This window comes from Gorilla gorilla, chromosome 5, assembly GCF_029281585.2.
Source record: "Gorilla gorilla gorilla isolate KB3781 chromosome 5, NHGRI_mGorGor1-v2.1_pri, whole genome shotgun sequence".
NCBI lineage: Eukaryota > Metazoa > Chordata > Mammalia > Primates > Hominidae > Gorilla > Gorilla gorilla.
Window position 1 is genome coordinate 133,726,541 of NC_073229.2, and position 22,477 is coordinate 133,749,017.

Here is a 22,477-nt window from a genome sequence, read left to right on the forward strand (position 1 = left end):
AGTGTTGAATAGAAGTGGTGAGAATGAACATCCTTTCCTTGTCCTGATCTTAGGAAAAAAGCATTCAGCCTTTTACCCTTAAGTATGACATTAGCTGTTAGAGACTTTCTGTGGATACCCTTTATCAAGCTAAGGAAGTTCCCTTCATTTTTTTTCTTACCAGTAATAGATTTTGAATTTTGTCAAATGCTTTTTCCATATCTATTGAGGTGATCATGTTTTTTCCCCTCAGTTTGTTAATATGATGAATTACATTGATTGCTTTTCAAACGTTAAACTAACCTTGAATTTCCAAGATAAGCCCCACTTGGTCATGGTGTATTATTCTTTTTGTGTATTTTTGGATTTGATTTGCTAAAATTTTGTTAAGAATGTCTATATCTATGTTAATGAGTGATGTTAGACTGCAGTTTGTTTTTCTTTCTTTGCTTTTAATGTGTTTGGTTTTGGTATCAGAATAATGCTGATCTCATAGAATGACTAGGAAGTATTCTCTCCTCTTCAATTTTCTGGAACAGTTTGTATAGAATTGGTTTTCTTTCTTTCTTCAAGATTTGGCAGAATTCATCAGGGAAGCCACCTGTGTCTGGCTGCTTTCTTTCAGCTTTTGTATGTCTAACAGAGTCTTCAGTTTGCCTTTGTTTTTATTTTTTTATTTTTATTTTTTGAGACAGAGTCTCACTTTGTTGCCTAGGCTGGAGTGCAATGGCATGATCTCACTGCAACCTCTGGCTCCCAGGTTCAAGCGATTCTCCTGCCCCAGCCTCCTGAGTAGCTGGGATTACAGGTGCGCGTGACCACACCTGGCTAATTTTTGTATTTTTAGTAGAGACGGGGTTTCACCATGTTGGTCAGGCTGGTCTTTAACTCCTGACCTCATGATCTGCCTGCCTCGGCTTCCCAAAGTGCTGGGATTACAGGCGTGAGCCACCATGCCCAGCTTGCCTTTGTTTTTAAAAGAGAGTTTCAGTGGACTTAGAATCCTAGGTTGACAGTTTATTTTATGTTTTGTTTTGTTTTGTTTTAGACAGGGTCTCACTCTGTTGCCCAGGCTGGAGTGCAGAGGTGTGATCTCAGCTCACTGATGCCTCGACCTCCTGGGCTCGGGCGATCCTCCCACCTGTCTCCTGAGTAGCTAGGACTACGGGTGTGCACCACCATGCCTGGTTAATTTTTGTATTTTTTGTAGAGATGGGGTTTCGCCATGTTGCCCAGGCTGGTCTTGAACTCCTGAGCTGAAGTGATGTGCCTGCCTTGGCCTCCCAAAGTGCTGGGATTACAGGCATGAGCCACCGTGCCAGGCTGACATTTTTTTTCCCTTCAATACATTAAAGATGTTGCTCCACTCTCTTCTTGCATTGTTTTTGATGAGAAATATGCTGTTATCCTTATCTTTGTTCCTGTGTATGTGGCATATGTTTTCTCCTTTATATTTAAAACTGGTTTTGAGCAATTTGAATAATATGATGTACTTGGTGCTATTATAATATTTTCTTCATGTTTCTTGTGCTTGAGCATATTTATTTATTGGGCATATTGAATCTGAGAGTTTGTAATTTTTTTCAAAATTTAGAAAAAACTTGGCCATTTTCTCTTCAATCCCCCTCACACATACTTTTTGTAGATCTGAACTATATGTACACGTTGAGCATCCCTAATCCCCAAATCTGAAATTTGGAATGCTCTAAACTCTGAAACTTCTTGAGCAGTGATCTGACACTCAAAGAAAATGCTTACTGTAGCATTTTGGATTTCAGATTAAAAATGCTCAACTGGTATGTATTGTGCAAATATTCAAGAATCTGAAAAAGTCTAAAATCAGAAACACTTCTGGTCCCAAGCATTCTGTATAATAGGCTGCTTGAAGTTGTCCCACAGATCACTGATGCTCTTCTCATTTTTTTTCAGAATCTTTTTCCTCTGTTGTTTCATTTTGGATAGTTTCTATTGCTATTTCTCTTGCAGTGGCTAAACTATGGTCATACCATTAATGTATATTTCATTTCATATATTGTACTTTTCAATCTTAAAAGTTCAACTTAGGTATTTATTATATCTTCTATATCTCTGTTAAACTTTTTGAACATATAGAATAACAACTGTTTTACCGTCCTTGTCATCTAATTCTAAGAACACCTTCATCAGTTCTGAATCCATTTCAGTTGATTACTTTTTCTCCTCATTGTGAGTCATATTTTTCTGCCTGTTTGCAGGTCACACACTCCTTCAGTGACTGCTAGAATTTTACTTTATATTCCCATAAATATTCTTGAGCATTGCTCTTGGACACAGTTAAATTACTTGGAAGCGGTTTGATCCTTTTGGCTCTTGCTTTTTGATGGGGGGGCCAAAGTTTCATTTATGCTAGGTCTAGTTATTCCCCATTCCTAAGGCTAGGCTCTTGTTAGTACCGTACCCAATGCTCTGTGAATTGGGAGGGTTTTTAAAATATTATTAATGAAGACTATACTTTAAAATATAAGCTTTGAGTATTACAGCCGGCCTGATAATTGTCTGCAGATACCAGAGACCATTTTATGGTGCACCAGAGTGGGACACAGAAGAACAACAGCAGACATGGCAGAGGATGGATGATGAAAGAAAAGAATCTGAATCTGAGTGGGACAAAACCTGCATCCTTTAGCCATCCCGAAGAAAGGCTCTCCAATTCCTTAGTGATAAAGTACTAAAAGCTGTTATCAGAATCACACTACATATTGTTTGTTGTTTGACACATATATATTTGGGTTTAAGTCAGGCAACTTAACCCAGTTAATCACAAGTCTATGTTTATATAACTTAATAATATTACTTTTTACTTATAAAGCTTCAAATGAAAAGAACTGCTTCCTGTTTCATTACTGATAGATGTCTGAACTGGGCAGCTATCAAATGAGAATGGTTGTCCAAATTCTGATGCCAAGGGAGTGGATGGGGCCTGAATATGGGTTGCTCCTAACTGAGAACACTGCACATTATTATCATGCAAGCAGCCTCTTTTACTTGCAACAACCACTTCTGCTAAATTTATAAAATATTTATGTATTTAAAACTTAAACTTTTTTTTCCATGCAAAATAGTTTCCTTTTATCTTTTCATGAGTCTTTTTTCATACTACATAGCCTGGAATTTCAGGGGGGTCAAGTGAAGCTGAGGCAGAAGGAGAATGTGTGTGCAAATGAGAATGTCTGTTCACTTGGGGTCCAAAAGTGATAGTTACCACTCTTATTTGCATATTTTCAATGACTTCACAAATGAGAATGAGTAGAAATAAAAGAATCATGCCTCTTCCTCTTCCTCTTCCTCTAGCTCCTCATCAACCTCTGCTTCAGTCTGGTAGTCTTCTGTTTCTTCCTCATAATCTTCCCCAGTTAACTCCCATGCAGTATATTGAAATGGTTCTGGAGAAAAAGAGAATCATTGGGGAAAATATTTTTAGTAAAAAAGGTTATTAGCATATTACTATAGTCAAATGTTGGGAAAATTAATTATTATTATTATTAGTCTCTTAGATTAAATATGTATGCAAATAGGCCTTTATAAGTTCCTTACGTGACAACTGGCCAGTATGGCCAGAGGTGTTTGGGCCACGTAGCTGTTCTGATTGGTCAGGACCTGCACAGTGATAGTTGCTAAGTATTTTGTACATCAGCCTTGGATATATTGAACATTTACTTCATAAACCGTCAAAGAAGGCTTTCAAGTTTCAAAATGCTTCTAATACTATCACCTGCTGTTGATAATAAATGTTATGATTAAAGCCCTTACTTTCCATAGTCTCAACTACTTTTTGAAGTAATTCTTGTGGAGTTCTGTCAGCAATCTCCAAGTTTAAAATTTTAATGTAAGCCTCACTAATTGTTGCTTCTAGCTGTTTCCAGAGGATGATGAAAGAACCAATCTTCTCTTTAAATGGCTCCATTTCGGGAACATCAGGATAAGAGTCTTCTGGAAACTCAGGTAGTACAACTTTGGAGTAAAAGACAAAGGAAAGAAAAAAGGGGCTTTAAATATCCTATCTTTAGCCATATTGCCAAAATAGCTTATACTTTGTAATTTTTTTAAACAGTTAAAAAAATAATATTCTAAGCGACAATATACATTCATAAATTCATAATTTAATTATGCTTTGTTCTTATATTTGCTGTAGATGTATATTTACCTGTTACTAAAACTCAAGCTTTTGGATAATTAACATGAGTTTCTTAAGGAAACTTTAACGGTTAATAAAAAATGTATAAAACAAATTTGTGTAAAAACCAGTGTTATAATCTGGTTTGATACACTTTTAATGGAGTAAGCCAAATATTTATGTATGTCAATTAGCATACAACATAGAAAGAAATAAGTATGAAGCACCTACTATGCCTAAAATTAGGGAACCTTTGTAAGAAAATATGAAAAGTACTTTTATGCAAGAACTACTTTCATTTTACAGTCTAACCTGTTTCAGATAATTTTTCAATTTCCAGGCCCTCTTTGGATCCTTTTGGGATTTCTGTTTCCACTGTAGTTTCCTCGATAGGCTCAGATACTTAAGAAAGAAATCTAATAGTTAGTGTTTAAATTTGAAAACATTATTCCTTTATGAAAGTTTTGGCACAAAGAACATTTCAAAATATAGCTTAAATTGTATATGAAATGTCTAATAGAAAGCAAAGTTCTTGTTAGGGAAAGAATGGCATAAGAATACATAATAAAAAAGGCAGAAAATAAAGAATATTCTTAAACACATAAAAGGACATGGACTAGAATAATAATTGACACATGGCACATACAATTCTGGCTGATAATTTGTTAAATATTAATCAAACTTGTTTTAATTTGGCAGTAGACTAACAATGCCTGATATTCCTTTTAATTTCTTATTAAAAATACCCATGAAGCCAGGCATAGTGAATTGTGCCTGTAATCCTAGCCTTTGGGAGGCAGAGGTGGGAGAATCACTTAAGGCCAGGAGTTTAAGACCAGCCTAGGCAACACAGCAAGACCACATCCCTACAAAAAATAAAAATTAGCCAGGCATGGTGGCTCACACCTGTGGTCCTAGCTACATGGGAGGGTGAGGTGGGAAGATCACTTGATCCCAGGAGTTCAAGTTACAGGGAGCTATGATCGTGCCACTGCACACCAGTCTGGGTGACAGAGCAAGACACCATCTCTTTAAAAAAAAATAATTTTCAAGAAGATACACCAAAAAAGACCACAAAGTGGCAGTGAGAGATGATGATATTGCAAAGTCCCAGCTGTAGGTGTAGGCATGGAGAGATTTAAGAGAATCTCAACTAATTTCATGGTTGAAGATATAGGTTGAAAACTGTTTTCCTGAAGGATGTAAGACATGCTGCACATACAGATCCAGCAGAGGTAGTTTCAGGGAAGGCAGGACTAATTATCTGTCTTTTCATCCTAGTCTGCTCCTAGTTCTGAAACACAAGTTTTGCATAGACAAAAGTACATATATCTATATGCATATATACGTATGTATATACACACACACATTCTGCAACACGGTGGAAACTGTCTTCTGAGTTAGCTAAAATAATACTTGGGTCCTCTTTCTACAGGATCTATAATGTTTAATACTCAATAGAGCAGGAAGTAGAAGGGGACAAGCCTGGGGCTGGCCTGGTGGTGGCATGTTTAATTGTAGGTTGCTCAATTAAGAAAATCATTATAAACCATGGAAGAGAAAAGAACACCAAGAATATACAGATAATTCTACAATGCCTTAGCTTCTCTGGCTTAATCAAAGACTGCAATAGTTGGGGGTGAAGATCTAGCCTCAGTCTAGAAGAGCCATACAAGATGAGTACTTACTAAATATTACAACTTGAACGAGGTTGATTTGCATTAACCTATATCAGATATAACAGGTCTATATCTGAGAATGCCAGGCAAGAAGTCTAAGTGAAAAGTACACGTGTGTGGGAGTCAGGGTAGGGGGACAGAGTTCTTATAAATACTCTACCTACCCTTCCTGTTGGTAAATGCAAGAGTTGGATATATTCTGCTTCATCCAAGAATAAGTCCACAAAAACAACAAAAACAAAATCGACGAAGCAAAAGAGAGTATTGATTCAAAGATTCAGATGAAAATTTTACTTCTGAAGACAATTTCTTATATAAAGCAGAGTAAATTTTACAAGATGTATGCTTGTAGTACTAAAAAACACAAGAGAACAACTGAGTCTATGAAATAAAAATCATGAGGCATAAAGATAGATTAAAATAAAGGCAGAAATACAGGAAAGGTAACTGAAATAAGAAAACAATGCAAGGAAATCTAAAATGCAATAGTAGAGTTAACATATGCATTGGGAATGTTCTTACTTACAAGTGGAAGCTAGGCCATGGGTATGCAAAGGCATACAGAGTGGTATAATGGACACTGGAGACTCAGAAGGGAGCAGGGTAAGAGGGGAGTGAGGGATGAAAACCCACCTATAGGGATGAAGAAACTCACTCAAAACCACTCAACTACATGGAAACTGAACAACCTGCTCCTGAATGACTACTGGGTACATAACGAAATGAAGGCAGAAATAAAGATGTTCTTTGAAACCAATGAGAACAAGGAAACAACATACCAGAATCTCTGGGACACATTTAAAGCAGTGTGTAGAGGGAAAGTTATAACACTAAATGCCCACAAGAGAAAGCAGGCAAGATCTAAAATAGACACCCTATCATCACAATTAAAAGAAATAGAGAAGCAAGAGCAAACAAATTCAAAAGCTAGCAGAAGGCAAGAAATAACTAAGATCAGAGCAGAACTGAAGGAGATAGAGACATAAAAAACCCTTCAAAAAATCAATGAATCCAGGACCTGGTTTTTTGAAAAGATCAACAAAATTGATAGACTGCTAGCAGACTAATGAAGAAGAAAAGAGAGAAGAATTAAATAGACACAACAAAAAATGATAAAGGGGATATCACCACTAATCCCACAGAAATACAAACTGCCATCAGAGAATACTATAAACATTTCTACACAAATAAACTAGAAAATCTAGAAGAAATGGATGAATTCCTGGACACATACACCCTCCCAAGACTAAACCAGGAAGAAGCTGAATCCCTGAATAGACCAATAACAGGTTCTGAAATTGAGGCAATAATTAATAGCCTACCAACCAAAAAAAGTCTAGGACCAGACAGATTCATGGCTGAATTCTACCAGAGGTACAAATAGGAGCTGGTACCATTCCTTATGAAACTATTCCAATCAATGGGAAAAGGGAATCTTCTGAGTTCACGTCCTTTGTAGGGACATGGATGAAGCTGGAAACCATCATTCTCAGCAAAATATCGCAAGGACAGAAAACCAAACACCGCATGTTTTCACTCATAGGTGGGAATTGAACAATGAGAACACTTGGACACAGGAAGGGGAACATCACACACTGGGGCCTGTTGTGGGGTGGGGGGAGGGGGGAGGGATAGCATTAGGAGATATACCTAATGCAAATGACGAGTTAATGGGTGCAGCACACCAACATGGCACATGTATACATATGTAACAAACCTGCACATTGTGCACATGTACCCTAGAACTTAAAGTAAAATAAAAAAAAAAAAGAAAAAGGGAATCCTCCCTAATTCATTTTATAAGGCCAACATCATCCTGATACCAAAGCCTGGCAGAGGCACAACAAAAAAAGAGAATTTTAGACCAATGTCCCTGATGAACATGGATGCAAAAATCCTCAATAAAATACTGGCAAACCGAATCCAGCAGCACATCAAAAAGCTTATCCACCACGATCAAGTTGGCTTCATCCCTGAGATGCAAGGCTGGTTCAACATACGCAAATCAATAAACATAATCCAGCATATAAACAGAACAAAAGACAAAAACCACATGGTTATCTCAATAAATGCAGAAAAGGCCTTCAAGAAAATTCAACAGTGCTTCATGCTAAAAACTCTCAATAAACTAGTTATTGATGAGATGTATCTAAAAATAATAAGAGCTATCTATGACAAATCCACAGCCAATATCATACTGAATGGGCAAAAACTGGAAGCACTCCCTTTGAAAACTGGCACAAGACAGGGATGCCCTCTCTCACCACTCCTATTCAACATAGTGTTGGAATTTCTGGCCAGGGAAATCAGGCAAGAGAAAGAAATAAAGGGTATTCGATTAGGAAAAGAGGAAGTCAAATTGTCCCTGTTTGCAAATGACATGATTGTATATTTAGAAAACCCCATCGTCTCAGCCCAAAATCTCCTTAAGCTGATAAACAACTTCAGCAAAGTCTCAGGATACAAAATCAATGTGCAAAAATCACAAGCATTCCTATACACCAATAACAGACAAACAGAGAACCAAATCGTGAGTGAACTCTCAATCACAATTGCTTCAAAGAGAATAAAATACCTAGGAATCCAACTTACAAGGGATGTGAAGAACCTCTTCAAGGAGAACTACAAACCACTGTTCAACGAAATAAAAGGGGATACAAACAAATGGAAGAACATTCCATGCTCATGGATAGGAAGAATCAATATTGTGAAAATGGCCATACTGCCCAAAGTAATTTATAGATTCAATGCCATCCCCATCAAGCTACCAATGACTTTCTTCATAGAATTGGAAAAAACTACTTTAAAGTTCATATGCAACCAAAAAAGAGCCCGTATTGCCAAGACAATCCTAAGCCAAAAGAACAAAGTGGGAGGCGTCATCCTACCTGACTTCAAACTATACTACAAGGCTACAGTAACCAAATCAGCATGGTACTGGTACCAAAACAGAGATATAGACCAGTGGAACAGAATAGAGACCCTGGAAATAATACCACACATCTACAACCATCTGATCTTTGACAAACCTAACCAAAACAAGAAATGGGGAAAGGATTCCCTATTTAATAAATGGTGCTGGGAAAACTGGCTAGCCATATGTAGAAAGCTAAAACTGGATCCCTTCCTTACATCTTATACAAAAATTAATTCAAGATGGATTAAAGACTTAAATGTTAGACCTAAAACCATAAAAACCCTAGAAACAAACCTAGGCAATACCATTCAGGACATAGACATGGGCAAGGACTTCATGACTAAAATACCAAAAGCAATGGCAACAAAAACCAAACTTGACAAATGGATCTAATTAAACTAAGGAGATTCTGCCCAGCAAAAGAAACTACCATCAGAGTGAACAGGCAACCTACAGAATGGGAGAAAATTTTTGCAATCTACCCATCTGACAAAGGGCTAGTATCCAGAATCCACAAAGAACTTAAACAAATTTACAAGAAAAAATCGAACAACCCCATCAAAAAGTGGGCAAAGGATATGAACAGACACTTCTCAAAAGAAGACATTTCTGCAGCCAACAGACACATGAAAAAATGCTCATCATTACGGGCCGTAAGAGAAATGCAAATCAAAACCACGATGAGATACCATCTCACACCAGTTAGAATGGCAATCATTTAAAAAGTCAGGAAACAACAGGTGCTGGAGAGGATGTGGAGAAATAGGAATGCTTTTACACTGTTGGTGGGACTGTAAACTAGTTCAACCATTGTGGAAGACAATGTGGCGATTCCTCAAGGATCTAGAACTAGAAATACCATTTGACCCAGCCATCCCATTACTGGGCACATACCCAAAGGATTATAAATCATGCTGCTATAAAGACACATGCACATGTATGTTTATTGTTGCACTATTCACAATAGCAAAGACTTGGAACCAACCCAAATGTCCATCAATGATAGACTGGATTAAGAAAATGTGGCACATATACACCATGGAATACTATGCAGCCATTAAAAAGGATGAGTTCATGTGCTTTGTAGGGACATGGATGAAGCTGGAAACCATCATTCTCAGCAAACTATCACAAGGATAGAAAACCAAACACTGCATGTTTTCACTCATAGGTGGGAATTGAACAATGAGAACACTTGGACACATGGTTGGGAGCATCACACACTGGAGCCTGTCGTGGGGTGGGGGGGAAGGGGGGAGGGATAGCATTAGGAGGTATACCTAATGTAAATGACGAGTTAACGGGTGCAGCACACCAACATGGCACATGTATACATATGTAACAAACCTGCATGTTGTGCACATGTACCCTCTATAGAACTTAAAGTATAATAATAATTAAAAAAAAGAAAAACCACCTATAGAATACAACATGCACTATTTGAGTGATAGGTATGCTAAAACCCCAGACTTCACCACTATATGTGATTCATCCATGTAACCAAAACCCACGTGTACCCCTAAAACTACTGAAATAAAAAAATTTTTTAATGCATTAGGAGAGAGGCAATAAGGTGGAGAAGGTAAACCAGTGACATGGAGGATAACAAGTCTCTGAAGAATCCAGAGAAAAAGTACAAAGACATGAGAACTATCAGGAAAAAGAAGATTAACGTGGTTGAGAAACAATAGTTATCTGACCAAAAATAATAAACAATCCTGAAAAAGGAATCTGAAGCAATAACTGAAGAAAGGCATTTTGAGCTAGACAAAGATTGTGATATGAAGACAAAAAGAGTTCAATGAATTCCAGGGTAAATCATTCACATACCAGCAAAGTTTTAACAAATAATGGCATTGAAAAGGATCCTTTGAGCACCCCTGCAAGAAAAGAACGAAAAGAACAGAAATGAGGGAATATCTTGACTTTTCCATGTGTAGAAGACAATGAAGCAATGTCAACATGAGGAATTCTGAGAAGAAAAGGTTATGACAATGATTTAATAGCCTCTAAGTTGTTTTATATGTGTGAAAGCAATAGATTTGCAGAAAAATTACAAAATATGCCACGTTGGATCCTTAAAAAGTTGCTCAAAGATGTAGACCAGATGACTAAGAGATGAATCAAAATCAAAATCTCAAGAATAGGGTCGTGTGGAATTTGGGAGAAATCCAAATGGAATTATCATTATCCTAATACCACATAGCTACAGAAATCCATAGCCTGTTCTAGTGGACTGGACAAAACTGGCCACACTCATGAGCATTCAACAATGTGGAGAAGTTATGCCTCTTTCCAAAATGCTATCTGAAGGAAGTTTATAAACAAATAATTTCCATATAGTTATTGTTTATTGAAAATAACTCTCTTGTAGGACTTAAAAAATGTCCAAGAGGAAACCTTTCTCTCAAGCCGAAGTCTAATTGGATCACAGTTAGATAAAAACAAAACAAAACACCATTCTTAAAAAAGCTAAAAGGAAATACATTAGAATGTTAAGTATCATTGCCTTTTGTTGTCAGATCAATGATGATTTCCCCCATCTTTCTATTTGTATAATTTCTGTATTTTCTATAGTTAGCACATATTTTTATCAAACCTGGATAGATGTATGATTTTGAAACACACAGTTCAACATCAACTGTATCAAAACTACGATCACTGTCTTTAATAGACATTTTTCAAATTTCTATTCAATATATTCATTAATTTTGACCTGCAGATACAGTGTACAGCTAAATGATTCTAAAGTTTTTATTTTCAGGATCAGATTTTTCTCAGGTATGCTACTGTGCTTTTTCCATGATATAAGGAATAATTGACAAAACTTTTTTTTCAGGCAGAATGTTTTTCCTATAGCAGTAGTTCTCAACTGTTAGTATGTATAAGAATCACTGGGGTGTTCATTAAAATGTAGATTCCTAAATTCCATCCTAGACTTACTGAACCAGAGCCTGCATAGAGCTCAGAGGCTTACCTTAAAATAAGAACCATAGGTGATTCTGATACAGCTGATCTACCACCTATACTATGAAAAAATATTTCTCTTCTATGTGAAACTCTAAAGTCTCAGTTAAGCATTTAATAATTTGAGCAGATGATTACTTATTTCTTGGGTGAAATAATGAATGTGCGCCTAGGCATTCCTGCAACCTGCATCTGTGGAAAGGCAGTATGGTAGATACTGTTGGTTGGCTCCCTCAACCCCCCTCTCATCTTCTATTCCATTGGCTTCTACCATCTAGGCAAGGAAGCCAAGTCCAAATTAAATTCCCAGATTCCCTGCAAGTAGGGGTAGACGACGATACAATATTCTGCTCAATGAAATGTAGGTGAAAGTCTCTGTGAACTATCTATTTCTTGAATTAGAAATAAAAAGTAAAAGCTTGCAAGAGGAGACATTGTGTCTGGATGCAGCAGCCACCTATAGATTGTGAGGATGGAGTCAGATACTGGAGAGAAGTACAGGAGGAAAGAAGATGCTTGGGGCTTCAATATCTTTTTAAGTGAACAAACCAGCCTGGGGCTCTTAGATATGCATAATACTTAATATACTTGTCAGAATGAAACACATGCACATATGAGCTGTGAAATATGAATTGTGTAATTTTCATTAATTTCCCTTAGTCTTGCTTCTTTTATAAGCTCACAGCAGTTCCAGGCCCTTAACTGCTCCAGACTAGCATCCAGTTACAGGTATCTGAAGACCTTTTAGTTTGTAGGATGAATTTCAGATTCAATACTAACTCTGCTTGAAAGCATTTGCAAGCCTTTTTCCCACCACAGGTGGGTACCCTATGTTCCTGCTTCAAGCCCACTCTCTAGTCCTTGGAGTGGTTTTCATTGCCTACAGACTCTTTCTTGCCTTGCCCCATCCACCAAATGAGACCTCTGAGGTAGGGCTTAAAGAGTTAATGCTCTCATATTAACATTTAAAATGCTCTTATATTTGCATTTAAAAATGGCATTGCACACCATAAAGATGAACTGTAAAATTCATGCTAATAATTTAAAATTTTAATTTAATTTTTCTTTACTTAGAGCAACATTAAATAGCAAACAAAAAAATAGCATGACAAATTGAGAGGCAGACTATGGAAGAAAGGAAAAACCGTTATATTTTACTACCTTTAATGACACTTTTTTCCTGCTTTTTGAACAACATGCACCACCAATTACATAGCCAGCTGTGCTCCTGTGTGCCAGTGCTGGGGCAGAGCAGACTCTGCTTTCCTACCACACTTCAAACTGTGGGATTTGGACTCAATGGCTGCTCTCTGGGGGCTCATCTCTCCATTCTCAGCCAGCTTCCATTTTACCAACAGGTATACATACACATACCCAAACAGACACATTAATGCACATGAGTAGAATTAAGAACTTGCTATCAATAAAGTGTAACCTGCTTCAGGCTCAGTTTCAGGGACCTCAGATGCTTCAAACTCCTCAGGTAACCATGACCCTCGGGTATCGTGAGATGCCTCAGGCTCTTCGTGAACTTCCAACTCATCACCTTCAATCTCCTCTTCATCCTCATTATCAGTCTCTTCAGCTTCTAAAAAAATTTGAAGAAATAAATTATCATTTGGTTGAAGTCAACAAATATTTATTGGGTGTTGATAAGTGCTGAAGCCAAACAAAGAATATGAAATGGTCCCTGCCCTCCTAGAGTATGTAGTTTAATGGGGGAGATAGAAAAATTATCTATTTATTATAGCTATTCACATGTAGTGGTAAAGGATGATAGTCATCTGCTCAGAGTGCTGTATGAGTACCAGACTAGGGGTTCATTCAAAAATGAAATGTTTGTGGCAGTTCCAAACATCCTTACAGTAAATCTAGAAATAGCCCAATGTCCAAAGAAATGGCTACATCAGCACCATTCAATATAGTAGCCACTAGCTACATGTGGCTATTGAGTACTTGAAATGAGGCTAGTCCAAATTGATATATACTGTAAGTATAAAACATACAGTGAATTTTAAAGATTTAATATGAAAAACTAAATATAAAATATGTGACTTTTAGAAAATTTAAAGTTCCATGTGTGGCTTATATTATGTTTCTAATGGGTAGCACCAGGTTAGATTATATATATATAATGATTGATTTTCTTACAGCTAACTAAAAATAATAAATCATGTAGTATATTAATCAATATATTAAATGTAAATACAAAATACAAAAATTAGCTGGGTGTGGTGGCACACACCTGTAGCCCCAGCTACTCAGGAGGCTTAGCAGGAGAATCGCTTGAACCCAGGAGGTGGAGGTTGCAGTGAGCTGAGACTGTGTCACTGCACTCCAGCCTGGGTCATGGAATGAGACTCTGGCTCAAAACAAACAAACAAACAAACAAACAACCCAGAACTAGTAGCCGGTTTAACAACTACCACAATTTTGGAACAGTGATAAACATATAAAGATATGTAAAACATATAAAGATATGTAAAACTATAAGATATGTAAAACAACCCAGAACTAGTAGCCGGTTTAACAACTACCACAATTTTGGAACAGTGATAAACATATAAAGATATGTAAAACTATAATGTGATATGAAAACATCTTCATTTCTTTTGGTGACAAAGTCAAGGTATTGCTAATATTATTGTGGTTTGTTGCCTATATTAATTGCACATTGAAGGAAATAATAAATTTCAGTTAAATGTTAGTGAAAATAAATTCGGAATTATTTTCCAATTAAGTTCACACACCCCTGAATTTTACCCATAGACCCTAGGTTAAGAACTCCAGTCTTTTTTTTAACATCTGTCTTATTTTTTAAAATTTTTTTATTCCAAAAGTTTTTGAGGAACAGGTGGTGTTTTGTTCCATGGAAAAGTTCTTTGGTGGTGATTTCTGAGGTTTTGGTACACCTATCATCCAAGCACTATACACTGTACCCAATGTGTAGTCTTTTATTCCTCATCTCCCTCCCACCTTCCCCGCAAATTCCCGAAGTCTAGTATATCATTCTTACGCCTTTGTGCCCTCATAGTTTAGCTCTCACTTATAAGTGAGAACATACAATGTTTGGTTTTCTATTCCTGAGTTACCTCACTTAGAATAATGGTCTCCAACTCCATCCAGGTTGCTGCAAAAACCATTATTTCATTCCTTTTTATGGCTGAGTAGTATTCCATGGAATATATATATATCACATGTTCTTTATCCACTCGTTGGTTGATGGCATTTAGGCTTGTGCTGCTATAAACTTGTGTGTGCAAGTGTCTTTTTCAAACAATGATTTCTTTTCCTGTGGGTAGATACCCAGTAGTGGAATTGCTGGAACAAATGGTAGTTTTATTTTTAGTTCTTTAAGGAATTGCCATAGTGTTTTCCATAGTGTTGTACTGGTTTACATTCCCACAAGCAGTGTAAAACTGTTTCCCTTTCATCACATCCATGCCAACATCTATTATTTTTTGATTTTTTAATTATGGCCATTCTTACAGGAGTAAGGTGGTATGTCACTATGGTTTTGATTTGCATTTCCCTGATAATTAGTGATGTTGAGCATTTTTTCATATATTCGCTGGCCATTTGTATATCTTCTTTTGAGAACTGTCTATTCATGTTCTTAACCCACTTTCTGATGGGATTATTATTTTTTTTCTTGCTGATTTGAGTTCCTTTTAGATTCTGGATATTAGTCCTTTGTCAGATGCGTAGTTTGTGAAGATTTTCTCCCACTCTGTGGGTTGTCTGTTTACTCTGCTGATTATTTCTTTTGCTGTGCAGAAGATTTTTAGTTTAATTAAGTCACATCTATTTATCTTTTTGTTTTTGGGTTCTTGGGCATGAACTCTTTGCCTAAGCCAATGTCTATAATAGTTTTTTGATGTTATCTTCTAGAATTTTTATGGTTTCAGGTCTTAGATTTAAGTCCTTGATCCATCTTCAGTTGATTTCTGTATAAGGTGAGAGACAAAGATCCAGCTTCATTCTTCATTGTGGCTTGCCAATTATCCCAGCACCATTTGTTGAATAGGGTGTCCTTTCTCCATTTTATGTTTTGGTTGTTTGTTTTTTTCTTTGTTGAAGATCAGTTGGCTGTAAATATTTGACTGTATTTCTGGGTTCTCTATTCTGTTCCATTGGTCTATGTGCCAATTTTTATAGCAGTACCATGCTGTTTTGGTAACTATATCCTTGAAGTATAGTTTGAAGTTGGGTAATGTGATGCCTATAGATTTGTTCTTTTTGCTTAGTCTTCCTTGGCTATGTGGGATCTTTTTGTGTTCCATTTGAATTTTAGGATGTTTTTTTCTAGTTCTGTGAAGAATAATGATGGTATTTTGATGGGAATTGCATTGGATTTGTAGATTGCTTTTGGCAGTATGGTTATTTTCACATGCTCATGGATTCTACCCATCCACGAGCATGGGATGTGTTTTCATTTGTTTGTGTCATTCATGATTTCTTTCAGCAGTGTTTTGTAGTTTTCCTTGTAGAGATCTTTCACCTCCTTGGTTAGGTGTATATACATATATATACTTTTTTTTTTTTTTGGCAGCTGTTGTAAAAGGGGTTGAGTTCTTGATTTCATTCTCAGCTTGGTCATTGTTGTTATATAGCAGTGTTACTAATTTGTGTACATTGATTTTGTATCCCAAAACTTTACTGAATTCATTTATCAGATCTAGGAGCTTTTTCAGATGAGTATTTAGAATTTTCTAGGTATATGATCATATCATCAATGAACAGCAAGAGTTTGACTTCCTCTTTACTGATTTAAATGCTCTTTATTTCTTTCTTCTGTCTGATTCCTCCAGCTAGGACTTCCAGTACAATGTTGAATAGCAGTGGTGAAAGTAGGCATCCTTGTCTTGTTCTAGTTCTCAGTGGGAATGCTTTTAGCTTTTCCCCTTTCAGTATAATGTTGGCTGTGGGTTTGTCATAGATTTCTTTTTTTTTTTTTTTTGAGGCAGACTCTCACTCTGGCACCTAGGCTGGAGTGCAGTGGCACGATCTCAGCTCACTGCAACCTCCACCTCCTGGGTTCAAGCGATTCTCCTGCCTCAGCTTTCTGAGTAGCTGGGAGTACAGGCACCCGCCACCACGCCCGGCTAATTTTTTGTATTTTTAGTAGAGATGGGGTTTCACCGTGTTAGCCAGGATGGTCTCAATCTCCCAACCTTGTGATCGGCCCACCTCAGCCTCCCAAAGTGCTGGGATTACAGGTGTGAGCCACTGTGCCCGACCATAGATGGCTTTTATTACCTTGAGGTGTGTTCCTTTTATGCCCATTTTTCTGAGGGTTTTAATCATAAAGGGGTGCTGGATTTTGTCAAATGCTTTTTCTGCATCTATTGAGATGATCATAAGATTTTTGTTTTTACCTCTGTTTACATAGTGTATCACATTTATTGACTTGTGTATGTTAAACCATCCCTGCATCCCTGGTATGAAACCCATTTGATCATGGTGTATTATCTTTTTGACATGCTATTGAATTTAGTTAGTATTTTGTTGATGATTTTTGCATCTATGTTCATCAGGGATATTGGTCTGGTTCCTTCTTTTTTAATGTCCTTTCTTGGTTTTGGTATTAGAGTGATACTGGCATCATAGAATGATTTAGGGAGGATTCCCTCTCTCTCTATCTTTTGGAATAGTTTCAGTAAGATTGGTACCAATTCTTTGAATACCTGATAGAAATCAGCTGTGAATCCATCTGGTCCTGGACCTTTTCTTGTTGGAAAATTTTAAATTACTGTTTTCAATCTTGCTACTTGTTATTGGTCTGTTAGGGGCTTCTATTTCTTCCTGATTTAATCTAGAAGGGTTGTTTACTTCCAGGAATTTATCCATCTCCTCTAGATTTTCTAGTTTGTGTGCATAAAGGTGTTCATAGTAGCCTTGAATGATCTTTTGTGTTTCTGTGGTATTGGCTGTAATATCTCCTCCCTTCCTTCCTTTCTCTCTCTTTTTCTTTCTTTCTTTCTTTTTCTTTCCTTCTTTCCTTCTCTCTTTCTCTCTCTCTTTCTTTCTTTCTTTCTTTCTCTTTCTTCTTTCTTTCTTTCTTTCTTTCTTCCTTTCTTCCTTTCTTTCTCTTTTTTTTTTCTTTTTAGATAGCCTGTTGCCCAGGCTGGAGTGCAGTGACACGATCTCAGCTCACTGCAACCTCTGCCTCCCAGGTTCAAGTGATTCTCCTGCCTCAGCCTCCCAAGTAGCTGGGATTACAGGTGTGCACCACCACGCCTGGCTTATTTTTAAAAAATTTTTAGTAGAAACAGGGTTTCACCATGTTAGCCAGGCTGGTCTTGAACTCCTGACCTCAGGTGATCCGCCCACCTCAGCCTCCCAAAGTGCGGGATTACAGGCATGAGCCACCATGCCCAGCTAATTTTTGTATTTTTAGTAGAGCTGGGGTTTCGCCATGTTGGCCAGGCTGGTCTCGGACTCCTGACCTCAAGTGATCCGCCCTCCTCAGCCTCCCAAAGTGCTGGGATTACAGGCATAAGCCACCACACCTGGCCACCTGTTACATTTCTAATTGAGCTTATTTGAATCTTCTCTCTTCTTTTTTTGGTTAATCTCACTAATGATCTATCAATTTTGCTTATCTTTTCAAAGAACCAGCTTTTTGTTTCATTTATCTTTTATTTATTTATTTTTTTGTTTCAATTTTATTTAGTTCTGCTCTGATCTTCATTATCTCTTTTCTTCTGTTTTGGGGATCTTGGGTTCGGGTTTGGGTTTGGGTTGTTCTTGCTTCTCTAGTTCCTTGAGGTGTGACCTTAGATTGTCTATTTGTGTTCTTTCAGACTTTTTGATGTAAGCATTTAATACTATGAACTTTCCTCTTTGGACCACTTTTGCTGTATCCCAGAAGTTTTGATAAGTTGTGTCACTGTTATTATTCAGTTCAAATAATTTTTAAATTTCCTTCTTGATTTAATTGTTGGCCTAAAGAACATTCAGGAGCAGGTTGTCTAATTTCCATGTATTCGTATAGTTTTGAGTGTTCCTTTTGGAGTTTATTTCCAATTTTATTCCACTGTGGTCTGAGAGAGTACTCGGTATAATTTTGATTTTCTTAAATTCACTGAGACCTGTTTTGTGGCCTATTATGTGATCTATCTTGGAGGATATTCCATGTGCTGATGAATAGAATGTATATTCTGCAGTTGTTGGGTAGAATGTTCTGTAATTATCTGTAAAATCTATTTGCTCTAGGGTGTAGTTTAAGTCCACTGAAAAACTCCAATCTTAAAAGAAACTGTTACAGTGAGTTATATAATGAAGATGGGAGTTTAATCATAAAGAGAGTAAGTGGGTAATAAGAGATTTGCTGTCTTCTCAACTCTTGTAGGATGGTTCTAACGAAGTAATTCCAACAGCTGTGTGTCACCTGTGTTAAGAGCAACGATTTAAAGACAAGCTGTGTGTGCTATTCTGCTGTGTATCACTTGCAGAGGGTGTATGAGTAGGTATCTCTGTCAAGAGTCATTTTCCTATGAATCCATTATTTCAGTAACAATATTATTTAGTATACAAACTGGAACACTTTAAGAATCAAAGGTACTATAAAGACTTCAAGAATATAGGCATAAACCTGGGCTCTCATGGACAAATTGGGAAATGTGATCACCCAGTCTATAATTCACTTGAAATACTGCAATTGCTTGCAGTAACAATACCATGACACATCATCAGTCATAGCAATCTGTGCTTGCCTTTTGCCTTCACTTTCATAAGTTCCAGTAGCCTTCGATTTTCTTCTTCGAGTCTCAATTCCTCTTCTGTGGCTTTTCTGAAATGAAAAGGTTCAAATTTAATTATCTTTGGAAATTCAGACTTCTCACACTATTACAGGATTAAATGCTTATAGTGTTAAAAATAAAGATTAAATCTTATTATACTTACTTTACAATGTATATTTTTAAATTATTCATGTTGAGACTAGTTACTTTTCAGCATTTTCTTCTGGGGGAGAAAAACTGGAATGTTATACTTTGAAAAACTTTGTCTATTAATTAGGAAACCTGTCAAAAATAAGAAAGGATTACCTAACTGTACGTTGAAAAGGCAAATGGAAGGATTTGTAGCATTTTTCCTCTGATTTAATGGTAAATGTTCACAATATAATGTTAAGTAAGAAAAGTCAAATATAAAACTATATGTATAATATAATTTTAATTTGGTATTTAGAATGCATATAAATGAGGATTAAAAGTCTAGGAGAAAACCAATCAAATGGTCAGCATGGATGATGGCATATAAGTGTTTTAAGTTTTCTTTAACTTTTTGCATTAAAATTTTTTCTATATTGAATAAGCAGAACATTTGTAAGTTTATCTTTCTAATAAGAAAAAAACCCTAATTATTTTATTTTTAACACAGTAGTGATGAAATTTAAAGACACCTGGAATACGGAGACTTAAAAACCTGGAAGGAATCTGTTTTTCATTAGGATTGAAGCACCAAACCTGCCTTAACGATGGTAAAGAAAGGTGGACGGAAAGTTAGTAAAATGCTGGAGAAAGACAATATTTATTACAAATTAAAATGTTTGATCTAGAAATCTATATCTAGGAATTTAGCCCTCAGAAACAGGAATACTACTGCACAAAGAAACATACAAAAGAATGTTGACTGAATCTTTAAAAAATTTTAACAAAAAATTATATCAGGTATTCATCGGTTAAGGAAGAGCCCATTCATGTCAGCAGCATACACTGGGGGCACAGCTTTCCTCAGACCTGTTATTTTCTCATACTCTGCATTCTTTGCATCCATTTTCCCTTCTTTTGAAAGCTAGTTACACATAAGACATTACTACACCTCTTCTCCCAGCAGGTCGGCTTCCTGTTAATGGAGGACATTCTCTCACTGCATTCCAAATCCCGTGTTCCTGCCGGAAGTCTTGGCATAATTCAAGTTCTCTTTGCTCGTGACTCAGCCCTCTGAGGCTACTGAGTGTTGTTTCTGAACTCCTTTCCCATTTTGTCTGTGTGTGAACAGGCAGTTATTCTGCAGGCATACCTTGCCTTATTGTGGTTTGCTTCATTGCGCTTTACAGATATCGTGTTTGTTTTTTTTGTTTTTGTTTTTTTGTTTTGTTTTGTTTTACAAGTTGAGGGTTTGTGGCAACCCTGCAATGAGCAACTCTATTTCAAACTTCCTCATTATTATTATGTGTCAGTGATCTGTGATCAATGGCCTTTGATGTTACTATTATCATTGTTTGGGGCACCATGAACCACATCTATATAAGACGGTGAACTTAATTGATAGATGCTGTGGGTGTTGTGACTGCTCCACTGACTGGCTGATCCCTTGACTCCCTCCCTCTCCTCAGGCCTCCCTATTCTCTAAGACACAATACTATTGAAATGAGGCCAATTAATAACCCTACAATGGCCTCCAGCTTTTTAAGTGAAAAAAAGAGCCCCACATTTGTCACTTTAAATCAAAAGCTAGAAATGGCTAAGTTTAGTGAGGAAGGTATATTGAAGGCTGAGATAGTCCAAAAGCTATGCCTCTGGTGCAAAATAGTTAGCCAAGTTGTGAATGCCAAAGAAATGTTCTTCAAGGAAATTAAATATGCTACTCCAGTGAATACACTAATGATACAAAAGTAAAACAGCCTTACTATTGATATGGAGAAAGTTTTTGAGTGGTCTGATTAGAAGATCAAACCAGCCACAACATTCCCTTAAGCCAAAGTCTAATCAGGAGCAAGGCCCTAATTCGCTTCAATTCTGTGATGGCTGAGAGAGGCAAGGAACCTGGAGAAGAAAAGTTTGAAGCTAGCAGAAGTTGGTTCATGAGGCTTAAGGAAAGAAGCCATCTCTGTAACATCAAAATGCAGTGCAAGGTGAAGCAGGCAAGTGCTGATGTAGGAGCTGCAATAAGTTATTTAGAAGACGTAGTTAAGACCATAGACAAAGGTGGCTACACTAAACAACAGATTTTTCAATGTCAACAAAACAGGCTTCTATTGGAAGAAGATGCCATCTAGGACTTTCAGAGTTAGAGAGGAGAAGTCAATGCCTGGCTTCAAAGCTTTAAGGGACAGGCTGACACTCTTATTAAGGGCTTGTGCAGCTGGTGAAGCTAATGCCCATTTCCCAGTCCAAAAATCCTAGGCCCCCTAATTAACTATGATAAATCTACTCTGCCTGTGCTCTACAAATAGAACAAAGCCTAGATGCCAGTACATCTGTTTACAGCATGCTTTACTGAGTATTTTAACTGCTGTTGAGATCTACTGCTTAGAAAAAAAGGTTAATTTCAAAATATTACTGCCCATTGACAATGCACATAGTCACCCAAGAGCTCTGATGAAGACACATAAGGAGAATGAATGTTTTCATGCCTGCTAATGCAACATCCATACTGCAGCCCATGGATCAAAGAGTAATTTTGACTTTTAAGTCTAATTATTAAGAAACACATTTCATAAGACTACAGCTGTCATAGATAGTGATTCCTCTAATAGATCTGAGCAAAGTAAATTGAAAACCTTCTGGAAAGGATTTATCATTGCAGAAGCCATTAAGAACATTCATGATTTGTGGGAGGAGGTCAAAATATCCACATTAACAGGAATTTGGAAGAAGGTGATTCCAACCCTCATGGATTACTTTAGTAAGTTCAGGACTGTAATGAAGGAAGTAACTGCAGATGTAGTGAAAATAGCAAGATAATTAGAATTAGAAGTGAAGCCTAAATTGCTGCAATCTCATGATCAAACTTGAACAGATGAAGAGTTCTTCTCATGGATGAGAAAAGAAA

The 22,477-nt window shown here is 36.9% G+C and overlaps 1 protein-coding gene across 2 annotated transcripts in view; it reads right to left on the minus strand.

Annotated features, from left to right (window-relative positions):
* The window catches only part of AK9 (adenylate kinase 9), a 199,178-nt gene that overhangs the window by 69,485 nt on the left and 107,216 nt on the right, over window positions 1-22,477 (minus strand). For both annotated transcript variants that reach the window (XM_055392090.2, XM_055392089.2), the window contains exons 20-24: window positions 19,414-19,490; window positions 13,131-13,283; window positions 4,445-4,534; window positions 3,769-3,969; window positions 3,286-3,401 (exon numbers count right to left, since the gene is read on the minus strand). In XM_055392090.2, the coding sequence (XP_055248065.1) occupies window positions 3,286-3,401; window positions 3,769-3,969; window positions 4,445-4,534; window positions 13,131-13,283; window positions 19,414-19,490 (637 nt within the window). The remainder of the gene's footprint in view (window positions 1-3,285; window positions 3,402-3,768; window positions 3,970-4,444; window positions 4,535-13,130; window positions 13,284-19,413; window positions 19,491-22,477) is intronic.